This window comes from Phyllostomus hastatus, unplaced genomic scaffold, assembly GCF_019186645.2.
Source record: "Phyllostomus hastatus isolate PE091 unplaced genomic scaffold, TTU_PhHast_1.1 phas_contig_80, whole genome shotgun sequence".
Classification (NCBI taxonomy): domain Eukaryota; kingdom Metazoa; phylum Chordata; class Mammalia; order Chiroptera; family Phyllostomidae; genus Phyllostomus; species Phyllostomus hastatus.
Window position 1 is genome coordinate 42,533,931 of NW_025333960.1, and position 15,394 is coordinate 42,549,324.

The 15,394-nt window shown below is 37.5% G+C and overlaps 1 protein-coding gene across 1 annotated transcript in view; it reads left to right on the forward strand.

Annotated features, from left to right (window-relative positions):
• DCC (DCC netrin 1 receptor) overlaps nt 1-15,394 on the forward strand; it is a 668,131-nt gene that overhangs the window by 123,394 nt on the left and 529,343 nt on the right. Inside the window, exon 4 of the mRNA XM_045849638.1 lies at nt 3,258-3,542. Coding sequence (XP_045705594.1) covers nt 3,258-3,542 — 285 coding nt within the window. The remainder of the gene's footprint in view (nt 1-3,257; nt 3,543-15,394) is intronic.

Sequence of the window (15,394 nt, forward strand, 5' to 3'; positions counted from 1 at the left end):
TCCTTCTTCTTTTAATCCTGTTGCTGGTTTGTACCCATTGTGAGATGTGAGTGCTACAATTCAGCACAATATTGAGAGCATTAATTCAAGCCATACAGAGCCTCATAAACCTAGAATTGCTTTTTGATGTGCAGGGTTTCCTTTGTAGAGACAAAAAGAAAAAGCTACAAATCATATTTATAATTTCTCACTCTGTTGAATAACCAACTAGTTGAAGTTTTCAAACATTATATTGTTAAATTTTAAATAGGAGGCATTTGTGACAATGCCTATTTATTAAGGTCTGAAATCAACACAGAACTCATATTGAATAAGCATGTGGAATAGTATCTGATTCCATTAAGTCTAATTATATTAACATATAATTTCATGCATCATGTATGATTGTTTCAGCTATAAGAAGTTTAAATAAAGGAACCAATTGTTGAGTATTACTTTGAATTAATCTTTCATTTTAAATTTTATTTTATGTTCTAGAATTTTGCAAGTTAATGTTTTGGCATTTAGATGTAAAATAGATATTTAGAATTTTATCCAGTGTGTATAACTTATATAGGACTATATACCTGAATATTTAAAAGTATCCAGATATTTTATGAACTTATCAAAACGATTTTATTCTTACATATTTTGTATAAAATATATAACTTGTAGAAGTGGGCATATTATTTCCAACTATACTTTCTTCATTACAAAATTATATGCCAGGGATAAAGAAAGACCAAGAAGAAAACAGTTAAGCAAAAAAGCCAGAAACTTGTTTGAACATCTCACTGCAGTTTTGCCTTGTCTAGTATATAAACACCATTCTCTGTTGAAGTACATGCTTTAAATCATACCAAAGTCAATCAGTAGGAGATTAATTCGCCTTCTTTTGAATAGACTCAGGACTATACACTACAAATGGCCTGGCAATTGGACTTTGGACAATGAGCCAGGACACAGGTTAACTGATTCCTTTCATTCATCACTCAGGGGTAGATCCAGCAGTTACAGGGTAATTCTGATAACTAAATAAGAAGAATAGAATTAGATTTGTACTTGGCATTCCCTGAATCTACATCTATTATTATAAAGCCTTAACTGGGGAGCCAGATGAGTAATTTCAGTACCTACATATGTGGGATAAATGAATATTAATGCTTCTATGTGGGCTAGACTCAGTCACTCTTACTGCTGAGCAACCTCAATACAACCTCAATATTGGATCTCTAGGTCTGCAGGTTTGTTTATATGAGCGTGGCTATAAGGAGAGGTATCTTGTTGCGCGTGGGTCACCGGCCAGCAGTGACCACGGAACACTGTGGATGGCTCGACAATAAACACGCGAGAAATAACAACATGCACAGAGACAGACTAGTTTCTGTGGGGAAGTAGGGACAGAATGGCCACCCCCCCTAGTGGGGAGCGCGCCGATCCACCATCCATACCTGCTTTTATTAGGCTCATTTTGCATAATAATTCAGGCAAAGTACAGTACTCATTAGGGGAAGTAAGGAATATAGAAAACAAAGAACTCTGCCAGTCTATTGAGTTGGGGGTCAAAGAGCTGTAAGGCTGAGGAACAAACTAGCTTCCTCCTAAGACCCTCCTCATTCAACTGAGAGCATTCTTGAACAAAGAAGGTTTCACAGTAATTTACATGTTCTTTCTTAGGCCTGATCACCCCGGCAAATCCGCACTTCCCAGTACCGAGCTGTACTTCCCCGTCATTGTTTCAGGCTTAGGTGGAGCGCGGGAACTAAGGCCACCGAGAGATAAGGAGATTTTCTTCCGGACGCTGAGAACTCAGACTTTGTCAAAGCCGAGGAGTGAGGGTCCATCACCCCCTTTTGCTGCAGCCCCCCCCCCAAGTCCTTCTTTTGGGGGGCCTCCCAAAAGTGATCGTGCCTGGCTTGGGTTGTTCCCCCGTGGGGAATCTTACCCGTCTTTGGCTAACCGACCAAGCTTTTGGGGGGTTCAGTTATGAACAAAGCAGCAGAAGCAGCATTCCTGCCAGGAAGATAAGCTTTTGTCTCCTTGCCGGCTCACGGTTCCAAGGGCGTTCCCTTAGCCTTAGCTAGGCGGGGGTTTCAGTTTCTGATACCAGTCAGGGCGGTTCCCAACAGTATCTTTGGCAGGTGGCACCAATTCCATATGTGATAGTGGTGGAGGTCACTCTTTATGAAAGTTGTATATGAGATTACATGATTTCTGCATCTTCTCAATTGTTTCTTCCTGTACGTGCCCTCTTCCCTTTCTACTTGGTGAGGTTTGGCTTTACATGGAAGGATCTCTTTGCAGTCTTTGTCCAGCTTTGGCCAAGGGATAGGTGCCTTGCTGGGGTGAAAGCCTACACGAAAGCTTGCACCGTTAGCTTTGTCCTGCTGCACCCATGCAGCGGAGATGACATACGCCTTCCTGCGAACCTGGGCTGCTAGGTCAGTTTGCTGCTCTTTGTGGTGTCCTCACACCACGTGGACTTCATCCTCCTTTTGGACGGGCATAGATAGACCATTGTCCTTCTGTCTCAGCCCTTTGGGAAGATGAGAAGACATAAGCTTCCTGCAAATGTGGGAAGAGGCATTGAAATGTCTTTCACAGTCCTTGCTCTGAGTGAGAGGTCACAAAGGGGATAAACTTCCTTTTGACCACCGGCTCTCGGTAAGGGCTGCCAGTTTCAGTAACCTTGGGTATCAAGACTGTCCTTCTTAAAGGGGACAAAAAAATGTCACCCTCTCCCAGGGATGGAAACTTCTCTACAGCATTTCTGATGGTCTCTTGTATTAAATTATGATGTTTTTACCTAGACCATTTTGCCTTTACCCTTTTGCCTCCAGCCAAATTTTCATCAGATTGTAGGGAAAATTAGACTTGAGAGAATTAATAGATCCAAAATAAAACCAAGAGTATGTACAACTGAATACAATAGAATTTGCTATTCACTAAATATTGACTACATGAAATGTAAACTTGGACCTAGGAAATTTTCAGTTAGTTAAAATAAATCTATAAAATAAAAATCACAGTAATATAAAATATGATTAGCAAAACAACTTAAACCCCAAACCGATGAATGAATAGAACTTTATTGTGAAATGTACATTCAATGAAATGAATTCAAGTAAGATTAAAATGAACATAGAAATATTGCAATGCAACTGCAATGGATAGCACGTGAATCAAGAAATTAGAATTATTTAATTGAGTTAACTCTAAGAATAAAACTGTGATGTCTCTTCTGAAATAATTATTCTTCCTTCTTCGTTTTCCCATAGGACCACTGAGGTTTCTATCCCAGACAGAATCTGTCACGGCCTTCATGGGAGACACCGTGTTACTCAAGTGTGACGTCATTGGGGAGCCAATGCCAACCATACACTGGCAGAAAAACCAGCAAGACCTGACTCCAATCCCAGGCGACTCCCGGGTGGTGGTGTTGCCCTCTGGCGCTCTGCAGATCAGCCGACTTCAACCAGGGGACGTTGGAATCTATCGGTGCCTAGCCCGGAATCCAGCCAGTTCAAGAACAGGAAATGAAGCTGAAGTCAGAATTTTGTCAGGTATTGTAGTGCTCTTTATTCTTTCCGGAATTATATTCTCCAGAGTAGTTTAAATGACCATTTTTTCCTTTGACAAATAGTTTGTATTTGTTTTAAGTTCTTTATTGTTTGGGGGGCTTTTGTTTTACATTTTTTTCTTTTCATTTTTCTCTGAGACATTAGATGAGGATACACCAAAAGATTTTCTTCTTTGTCCATGTGTTGTAGCCAAAGTTTCCAGAGAAACAGATATTTTCCTTAGATTGGCTTCATTCACTCACTCATTCATTCATTCATTCATCCACTGATTCCATTACCATATGAATGTTTGTACAAAGCCCATTGCTAAGCATTTTTATGTATTATTTCACATTCCTCTGATCACATTTTCTAATGATGAAGGTGATGCTTAGGGAGGTTACCAACCTTCCCTAAGTTAATATTAAATATTTATTTACTCATCTATTCACCTACTGGTTTTGGGAAGCATTGTGCTAACTACCAGGAGTGTATAATGACTAAGACTGACACAGAGCCTGGCCTGTTAGAGTTCTGGGTGAACATGGACATGCACATCATTATAATAAAGACTGATTGATAGTATAAGGAAAGCCGTTTCTCTCCATCTCTTATCTCTCTCCCCTTTTTCTGGCAAATCTCTAAGACTCTGGGCTCATGTTCCCCTTCAAAATAATCAGCGATCAGATTGGATATTCTCTAGGATCTCGTCTCTTCCAATAATTGCTACTAGCTAGTATCTCTGTAACACCTACTTCCTCATGTAGTCTCACTGGTGAAGCTGACTTAGACTCATGAAAATCACCACAAAGCCACACACTTGAGAACCTGTGACAGACTCCCTATCAAAGCATTGGTGTCGACTCTTGTCTGTGCACTCTGTGTGTGGTTGTCACAAACCCTTCTGTTACGGGGAGTCCCCATGCCCAAGCCATTCCGAAAGCCAACTGGCACTTCAACTGAAAGTTTCCAGGTACTTTAATAGGGACATGTCTAAAACCTCTTCTAATTCTTTTTTCCTTAAGTGACAGAGCTACTGACTTAAGTGTGTTGATTGATAACCATCAATAACACTGTCACCATCCATCCACTAGGCAGTGAAATGTGCAAGTGTAGCATTTATTCCCAAAATATACATGCACTTATTTAGGCATCTATTAGATATGATTTTTTAATATTTATATCTATATATCCTGAATAATGCATCTGTTAAATCTTTCACATGGGAAACTTAGGTACACTACATAGAAAATTGGCGAGAATGTGTTTGACTATCTTAATATGACTGAGAGGTTATTTCCTTGTGGTATTAAGGGATAAAGTTGGACGAATTAAATATTAGATCTGAAATGGAAAATTTTGGAAGACACAGAGACATTATACTCAAATTGCCATTTACCTTTATTTATCCACTGTGTAAACTCACATTTGCATGATAATCCATGGGGATTTATTTAAGCCAAATTTTATATTGTTAATTTGGCTAAATCAAAAATATGTTGGAATAATTTGGAGGTGTCTGAGTATTTCTTATCTTAATGGAAACTGAAAAGTTTGAATTAATTACCGTCAATAAGAACCTTTCTCCAAGTTCTATTTGAATAATACAAACTTCAAAAAGGAATTATGAGCTGAGGTAAATATACACACACCCACATTTACAACCACACACATATTATTGTCAAACTTGGTTAAGCTCATCTCATTTGCTATTGATCACACAAAGGGGCTGCTTAAGGGAACATGCTTGTCCCATTTATTCTTAAGTTCACAAGTTTGTATAGAGGTCAAATATACAGGTCCACAGCAAGTGCAAAAACGAGTGAGAGAATGAATGAATGAGTGAGTGAACAAATGATTGGTTAATGCCAGCTTATCTTAGCTGCCGCTGGTAGCTCTCTCTTTTTAAAAATCATGTTTAGCCTTTCTGAATTAATTTCCACTTTCCAATTTGAGGGAGTACTAATTGGAGGGAGTGATTAATTACATACATATACTGCCTATTCTGTCTTCTAACACTTATTTAACCCATTATGATAAATTTAGTCAAAACAGAAACCTATCATTTTATTAACATGATTTAGAAGCATTAAAGTAGAATCTGTATGGTTCCACTTTATCATATATATCGTATATATTTTTCCATTGTCATTTAAGTGCCCTGTTGAGTGAGAAAGTTACCTATATTGCTTTAGTTTGACCCATAAAATGCTAATTAGAAGATTTGCAACTTTGTCCAACACTTGTTCTTACTACAGTTCATAATTCACATAGAGAGTATTCAAATTTGCAAGTTTGTGTGTATAAACAGTTATCTACTTCTAAATAATATATGTTATTATACAACACTTGATCTTAGCCAAAAGACCGAGAAGTGGTATATTATTTTACTTACTCAAGATTATGTGAAATACATTTCAAGCTGCCACTTTTATATACAGGTATTTAATATCACCCAGTAGTTGAGATCTATTAATATCAGTTTTTAAAAATCAAATGTCTGTTTTGAAATGCTGTCTTTCAACAAGCAGTTTTAGCATATTCACCAAACAAATAGAAACTTCCTTCAACAAACTTGTAAGTGACTCTTACATACCTGCCATCATGCTGGCTGCTGGGAAGGCAAAGTTGGAAGACTGTGTCCTAACGCAGCAATTGTCTCGTGGGGGACACCGACCCAGCAGCACATGGACTGTGCTGTGCGATAAGAAAGCACAGATTGCCATCAGAGCACACGAGAAAGAAAAACAGCAATGCACCCATCTTGAAGAGCAAATAGTGGCTAGGCAAAGAGAAGCGTACCCCAGGGGAAAAAAAAAAAGAACATTTATAAGCAAAGCATCGAGGAAAAAGAAAGACTTTTCAGAGTTGCTGCACACATTGTGTTTAACTGGTTTGTAGGGCACAGGAAGGGTTGAAGGGGGACAGGTTACAAGTAAGGAAGATGAATGGAAGAAAGATAAGGTAGAATGTATGGCATTAATCCTTCAAAGACTTGACCAAAAGCTGCTACAGAAGTGGTATCGCAAGGGATGCTGAAATGAAGAGGGGTGGAGAGATATTGAGGGCAGGTCTTGGAGGCATAACTGATGTGGTCTGAGAGGGAGGATCTGAGTCCAGGCTCCGTAACACCCAGGTAGTGGCCCTTTCCCCTGAAAATGGGAGTGGGGGTGGTGTCTTGTGTTCAAAATAAATTACGAAGTTTTAAAGGAGATTTTCTCATAACTGTATTTTCCAGATTAAATGAATAATTGCTTCATTCAATAGTATGAAAATTGATAACTAACTTAATTCTTTGATGAATGTTTTAAGACAGAAATGGAATTATTGCTTATGAGGAATTGTACATTTGTAGCACATTATATTAGTATCAAAGTGTTGCAAAGTTTATTTTTTTGAAATATTGATGGCAAAGCACTAAGAATTGAGATGCTATAAAATCTCTTATTATGTGTGCTGCAGAACACCTGAGGGACCTGAAGTGGTCACTGTGATGGTCCAGCCCACTTTACTCCCTTCTCGTCCCTCCTGAGTGCCGAGCAGTGAGCTGAATTGCTGAGTTATAAATCTGCTTTGGACACTAGGTTAAATAAAACAATTGACCCGTGCATTAGAACTCTTATTTCAGTTTTCATAATTGCTTAATTTAATTGATCAATTTGTCATTCAATGTACTGTTCATTCATTCAACTATAATTAGAGGAATCTGGACCCTGGATAGACCTGAACTAAAATATCTCTGTAATTAGAGTCACTGGCTTTTAAATGGAATAAATTAGATTAAAGTATATTTCAAATGATTTTTTCTCTATAATATTTATTTTTATTTAAGTTTTAACAGAAAATTTTCCAAAAATCATATTATTTAAAGAGAAAATTATGTTTTTAGTTAAAAAAATATAGTTTCAGTATTTTGGTCATCACTAAGAATTATCACTAACTTAATGGATGCACTAAAATTTTGGTTTAACTAAATACAATTTATATTTTAATGTATACTCCATTTTGCTGTCCTCTGATTTTATAATTTATACAGAATAATGATCTGTATAGGATAACAAAGAAGATGTATTCGTTGTTTTTAAATTTACCATCAAGCCAGATAGTTTACATATATATATGCAAGGAATGGTAAATTCAGGAAAACATATTTAGTTCCAAATTAACACAGACAAGGAATGAATACATTCTAGGTGGGAATTTTGGAGAGGCTTTATAGAGATGATTACTTTTCTAGATCACCAGGAGAGGGACATTTGTAGAAAGATGGCGAAGATGATAAATCTGGTATGGGAAGTTGGGTTTAGCTTATAAAAAGCTTTGAAACCAACCCCAACCAATTAGATTTGATTCTTTAGATTTTATTGATGGATGGGAATTCTTCAAGGTTTTTGAGAAATGGATACCATAACATAAACACACACACAGCAAAAAGAAAATCACAAAGTAAAGAACAAATAAGGTTAACATATTATTTTATTTTTTGTACCATACTTAATGTCTTTCCACTGCACTGATGGATTTCCCACAGTCCACACTCTTCTTTTAGGCTAATATTAAAGAAAATTATTTCTTATATCATGCTATAAACTGGAAAATGTTGGCCTTTCATAGACTTAAGTTGGATAGGATGGTTTCTTGAGCTTCTCTCTCATATGTACTTATAGAAGAATAATGTATAAGACTATATTTAAACCTTGTGAAACCCACATTCCCCATATATCAGATTTTATCCAGATATCATGAAGGGGTGAACATGTGTACTGTTACAATCCATTTCCATGAACTCAGTTCATATTATGCTAATCTTGATCAATTAATTAATTTTTAAAATTGCCAATTTAAACTATTATTATAAGTTGTAAAATCATGGAGTCTCACACAAGACTCAGTAAAAATCTTGGTTATAAAACTTACTACTTGTGAAATTTAGGGTAAGTGATATAATCTAAGTCTTTATTTATCTTGCAAAATGTGGGGAGTAATAATATACATTTCATAGGGTGGTTATGAGCGCTTAATTTAATAGGTGCAGTACAATGCCTGGAATTTAGTCCTCAGTAGCTATTATAATTGTTTTGGCATTTTACAGATTCCAGTCTTTAAGAATTTGATTCTCCTGTCAAGATTATTTCTCTGATAATGAATTACCTGACTTTGATTCTAGATGCCTTCGTGTTCATTTATCTACTGGTATTTAATTACATATTTTGTGCTATTTATCAATAGTGCTAATTTCTTCATTTCCTGTTTACATCTATTAGAAGCCAGCATCTATTTCTCCTCTAGTAACTCAGTGTTAGTGATTTCCAGCTTCACCTTTCCATGAACATCTTTCCTTTTGCTATATAAAATACCACAAGAAGCATGGCTTAGAAATGGGAGTTAAAAGGTTCTATAAATAAGACTTCTGGCACTGGATCTTCATTAGCCATTACCATCTCATTTAATACTCTAAAATTCTTAGTTTCTTTTTCTGTTAAGAGGAGAGAGTGGAGTAGATTAGCCTCACTACCAAGGATCTCATTTATTATTTCATTCCACATTCATCCCCAAAACTGTCTTCATAATCCCAGTATTTAAGAGTTCAAGTTTGCTAGACAAGCACTCTAATTACTGAAAATTGTAGGCCATGCTGAAATATAACAAATAAGGGTCAAAACCCAGTATCATTAAATATGAGATGTTCCTACTTTTAGGTTAATTTTATTTTATTTTATTTAAGATTTCACTTATTTTAGAGAGAGGGGAAGGTAGGGAGAAAGAGAGGGAGCGAAACATCAATCGGATGCCTCTTGTACGTGCCCAAACTGTGCACCAGGCCTGTGACCCAAGCATGTGTTCTGACCAGGAACCGAACCGGTGACCTTTGGCTTTGCGGGACAACACTCACCCCCCTGAGCCACACCAATCAGGGCTTAGATTAATTTTAAAAAACATAATAGTGTAAGTTGTTTTATGTTATTACAAAAAGCACACCAAGAGAAAAGATAACTTAGATGCATACCAGGCAGTGAACTGCTCAAGTTCTATGTCATGATGTGCCCTTGCCACCACGGTGGTAGCTTTGGCTTGCCCTCTGTGGTAACCAGGGCCCAGCATAACACAGAAACAAATGGACAGCCACACTGTGTAGGAGTCACATACACGATTGTAGGTCAGGTCTTTCAAGCAGTGTGAGACAACCAGTGTTTCCCGTGACAGCGATGAAACAGAGTCTCATGTGTTGGCAAGCCTAAGCTGGCTTACTATGGGTACATAGGCAGTTTCTGTTTGGTTTCGACTAAAAAAAATCTTCACTTTCTAGTGCTATTATGGCAGAAATGAACAATGTCTAGGATTCCAAGTTGAAAATACTTGGAATACCGGGGGGACCTATTACATTTTTCTTGCATGTCTATAATTCTTTTTTATTGTTTTTTGGGGATTTTGGTATGTATATATGTATATACACACACATATAACAAACACATATTTATATGTATATACATATATTTCCTTTTTCCAAGTTTTTTATTGTTGTTGAAGTACTGTTGTGTCCATTCCCCCCCCCCACCATTCTCCCCTGCCCCACCCATCCCCACCTCCCTCCCTTAGTCCTTCCCACTTTGGCTTTGTCCATAGGTCCTTTATACATGTTCCCCGATGAGCATGTATATAATTCTAGTGTTACTAGTGATCTCCTCTCACCAAATCATCAGATTTTCTTTTTTTATGGTTTAATATATTGTATTGATTGTGCTACTATTGTTGTCCCACTTTTCTCCCCTTTATCCCCCTCTACCCTGTACCCCTCTCCCACCTTAGTTCATGTCCATGAGTCATACATATAAGTTTTTCTGCTTCTCCATTTCCCATACTATTCTTAACTTTCCCTCTGTCTATTTTGTACCCACAATTTATGCTTCTTATTCCCTTTAGCTTTTCTCACATTCTTCCTCTCCCTCTCCCCCTCCCCACCGATAACCACCCATGGGATCTATATTTCTGTGAATCTATTCCTGTTCTAGTTGTTTGGATAGTTCATTTTTGTTTTTGTTTTTGTTTTTTTAGGTTTAGTTGTTGATAGTTGTGAGTTTGTTGTCATTTTACCATTCATATTTTTTATCTTCTTTTTCTTAGATAAGTCTCTTTAACATTTCATATAATGAGGGCTTGGTGATGGTCAACTCCTTTAACTTGACCTTATCTTGGAAGCACTTTATCTGCCCTTCCATTCTAAATGATAGCTTTGCTGGATACAGTCATCTTGGATGTAGGTTCTTGCTTTTCATGAAGGATGCTCACAGAAATGGTTGAATATAATCGAAGAAAAAGTGAAGGCTTTTCCTAAAAAGTGAAATCAAGGAAAATGTACAGGACACCAAAATTGAAAGGAAGGAAACCAGGACTCAAATGAATGATTTGGAGAAGGAGGAAGAAATACACATTCAACCAGAACAGAATGAAGACACAAGAATTCAAAAAAATGAGGAGAGGCTTAGGAACTTTCAAGACAACTTTAAATGTTCCAATAGCCACATCATAGCTGTGCCAAAAGGAGAAGGGGAAGAGCAAGAAATTGAAAACTTATTTGAAAACATAATGAAAGAGAACTTCCCTAATGTAGCAAGGGAAATGTATTTTCAGGAAGTCCAGGAAGCTCAGAGAGGCCCAAAGAAGTTGGACCCAAGAAAGGACACACCAAGATACAGCATAATCACCCAAGATTAAAGATAAGGAGAGAACCTTAAAAGCAGCAAGAAAAAAGGAAAGAGTTACCTACAAGGAGTTCCCATAAGACTATCAGCTGATTTCTCAATCAGGCAAGAAGGGGCTGGAAAGAAGTATTCAAAGTCATGAAAGGCAGATTTTCTAAACCTTGACTGATGTTAGATACTTATGTTACTATCTCAACTCCCATTCTCTGATAGGTCGCTATTTCACATAAGGTCACAAGCAAAAGCATTGTATGTGGAATTGTCTTCCACATGTAGGAATAAAGATTTTGTAAAAAAGAGAGCCTGTCTTCCCTCAAGAGTCTTTTGAAGTTGGCATATGGTCAGCGCTGCATTCACTAGGAATGTGACCCTTAGCAGCCCTGGGTGGATAGCTGAAGGGCTGGGGACTCGGCCCTGACTTACACAAAAGGAGGCTTTCTCAGAAGGTGGGTAGAGGCCAAACCTATGACCTGTGAATGCAGAAGTCACAAAGCTTAATGAAAGAACCCACAGACCTTCCTCTCCTTGTCTTGTTTTACATCAATGTATTCTTGGAACATTAAAAAATATATATATTTAATCATGAGTTACAGGCATACCTTTATAGATTCAACATTGGCCAAATAGGAAATAGTCCAAATACTTTTTGGTTCTTTATAAAAACGAGAGAATAAAAACTACTACTACTTTTCTGGAAAGTTTTAAATGTTGTGTTATGCATTTATATAAATTATGAAGATTTCTGGGTTCTGTAAATTAGTTTTGACACATCATAATAGCAACATTTGTTTTCTGGGATTCTACTGTCAGCTGTAAAATTTAGAAAAAGATTCTATAAATGAAAAATCACTTCCTGCAGACCTGCTACAAAATGAAACTGATAGACTCAAAATTTGCCTGTGAAACAGAAGGAACATGGCCATATGCCAGAGATAAGAATAGACACCCCCTTTCTTCCCTCACACTACAAATAGCAATGTGTGTGTGTGTGCACGGAGAGGGAAAGAGGAAATATGAACAGATGTAGGAATATTTACAGAGTGGGGATGCCATTTTTAGTTCTTGAATTGGTGTAAATGAGGAAGGAAAGTAATAGAATCATAGAGTGATGAATAACGCCTCCTGAGAAATGGCTCCGTTTTCTTACTCTGTTCAAAGCTCCTTGGCCTTGGGCCACATGGAAGGTTTCATGTTTTATTAAGTAAATTTGCATTCCTGTGATCAGTTTGGATTAGGCTAGTTTTAATAAAAGACACTCTAAACAGACTTAGAAGGAGTTTCATGGAGTTTTTCCACTCACAGCAGATATTACAGGCATGCCTCAGAGACAGAGGGAGTTCTGTCCCAGAGCACTTCAATAGAGAGACTATCACAATCAAATGAGTCATAATCATTTTGCTATGGAAGGTCTTGCCTTCAGTTTGTAAAAAATGCAACACCTAAGATGAGATAGGCCTGTATAGTACCTGTTTGTGTTTGACAAAACATGGCCCCTATTGGACTTCCTAAATCAGAACTAGATGTGGGGGTGCTCAGGACCTGGCACGTGAATGGTAGGTTAGCTTGAAATGCAGAGAGGGGAAACCAGCTCTGTGACACTAAAGTAATTTTTAACTCTCGTGCCTGCGAAGAAATCAAAGCGAAGATCCCACGGTAGCCTGCTGTGCCTTTTCATTTGCAGTGGGGGGAAAAGGTTTTGCATTCAGAAAGCACAAAAATGAAAAGCTAATACTGGTCATTTTAAAGAAGGTGCTTATTAAGTTGTGGAAACCAGTGTTTTGTTTTGTTTTGTTTTTGCTGACACAGATGCCAACAAACCAAAATTAAGTTTCCCTCTGCCTCAGTTATCCTTTAGATTCAGTCGTGTCAGTGGAGTGTTGATGGCCCTAGACTACAGTTTAGGACAAATGGCCCCAGGAAAAGAAAGTCATTGTCATCACAGGGTGTGCATGCGCTCAGGTGTGCTCAGGATAGTCCCCGTCACAGCTAATGCTTTAGAGTGTTATAGAGCTACTTTTCATTCTCAAAGCTCTCCCAGCCTGGGTAATTTATTCATTCAACCTGGTCCTCTATTATGAGGGAAGACACAATTATGTGGCCCCGCCGTGTCTGGGAAAACCTGTGAAAGCAGAGAGCCAAATGTAGATTCCAGCTGCCCTCACAGGCTCAATGAATTTGGCCAAAGTAATGTCCGAGTGAAACTTTTCGGTGGGAGGTAAACGCCTTTAAACAGAAAACGCCCTCTCTGCTCTCACGAACGTGCCTTCCTCGTGCCTGTTTGGGACGTGGGCCCAGAAGACAGTGGGTTTTTTATTTCTGAGTGTGTGAAGCATGGGCAAATGCGTCAGGTTATAGGACCTAAGGTGTTCCTTAACTTTTAGTAACCTATTGCTCAAAGGCAGTGACTAGAAATATTTAAATTTTGTACTGCCTGCCTAAATGCAAAATAATGATGTTGTTGATGATTTTGATGATGAGGAAGAGGAGGAAGAGCAAGTATACTGAATTTATCTATTTCTACTTGAAAAATGTAAAACTATTCCCATGTTGAAAGGAAATGGACTTTCTGAATGTCTCAGAAGAATAGTTAATTTCTTGAGACTGTGTTTACATCAGTTCCCAAAATGTGGTCTGTGGCATTTCTTGAGATGATTCCAGGAGATTTGTGAGGTGGAATCTGTTTAACAGATTGTGTTAAATATACATACTTGCACATGTATGTGCTTCTATATTTTACATCTATATTGTAAAGATATCTATATATCTTATACCTTTTCACATCTATATTTACATTTTCCACTATGTTGACCTACAAATGTCTTTGATGAAGCAGTAGAAATTATTAATTATATTAAATCTCAGTCTTTAAATATACACCTTTTGAATAGTCTGAATGTTAAAATGGAAAGTACTCATGAAAGATATGAATGTAGAATGAGTTTCTGAGGGATAAACGCCTGTGAACACTTGAGTTACAAGCTCAATTAGCTACTCTTTTCCCCAGTGGAACACCATTTTTACTTGAAAGGACAATCAATAGAAAAACTGTAGCTATTCAGACTTGGGTACTAGTTAGTCATTTTCTCAAGAATGAATGAAGTGAACCAGTCAGTTGAAGGTAAATAGTGTTTGCTGCCAAGGATGGATTCCGGCTTTTAGGCTAAATTAGAAATTTGGAAAACTTGTATCCACTTCTAGGAGCTTGACAGCTTCACCACATTAAAAGGTCTTTCCATGGGCTTGGTGGTGATAGTAACAAATGAGATTTTTTGATAGTGTATAATGAAATGTGTCAACAGTTAGAAGACCTGTCCAATTCAGTGTACCATTCCAAATGACCATTGATTGATGTGACAAAATCACGCAAGGGTAAAAGATCTATTCAAAATGCAAGATTAGACCAATGGATTTTTATACAGCATAACATAAAATGTTTATCGATATCGTGTCAGATTCCACGTAACAACTAACTTTCGAGAAATTACTTATTGAGTTTTGGCTGAGAGTTAAAGGATAAAATCTACAGTTATCTGAAGATACTGCACCCCCCTTTTCTAACCACGTATCTGTTGAAGTCAGTTATTTTCGTGTGTGATTGAACTAGACAACATGTCAGAACCAAGTGGCTGTAGGGAGTAACACAGTATTCTGGTTATTTCCTATTAAATCACTCACTTAAAAACTTACAAAGTTACAGGGCAGGGCAAAAGTGGATTTACAGCTGTTCGTATGGAAACAATATAATAATTACTAAATAGTAACACGAGAATAAACTGTTTTGTGTACTCACAATGGTAAACCTACTTTTGCCCCACCTGTATAAAGTACTACTCTTCTCATTAATATTTTTGTTTGGGAAAACAGAGTGTTTTTTAAGCAAAACCTTATTTTTTGTAAGGTAAAAATAAATATTTAATAAATAAATATTTTTTCAATATTCCATTTTGAGATATTTTTTGTTGTTCCATTACTGTTGTCCCCATTTTCCCCCATTATTCTCCCCTGCCCTACATTCACTCCCCTGCATTCAATCCTCCCCCCGCCCCATTGTCTTTGTCCATGGGTAACCTTTGTCCATGTTCCTTGACCCTTCCCCTTCTTTTCCCCGTTCCCCCCTCCCCTGCCCCTCTGGTCACTGTCATTTTGTTCTGTATT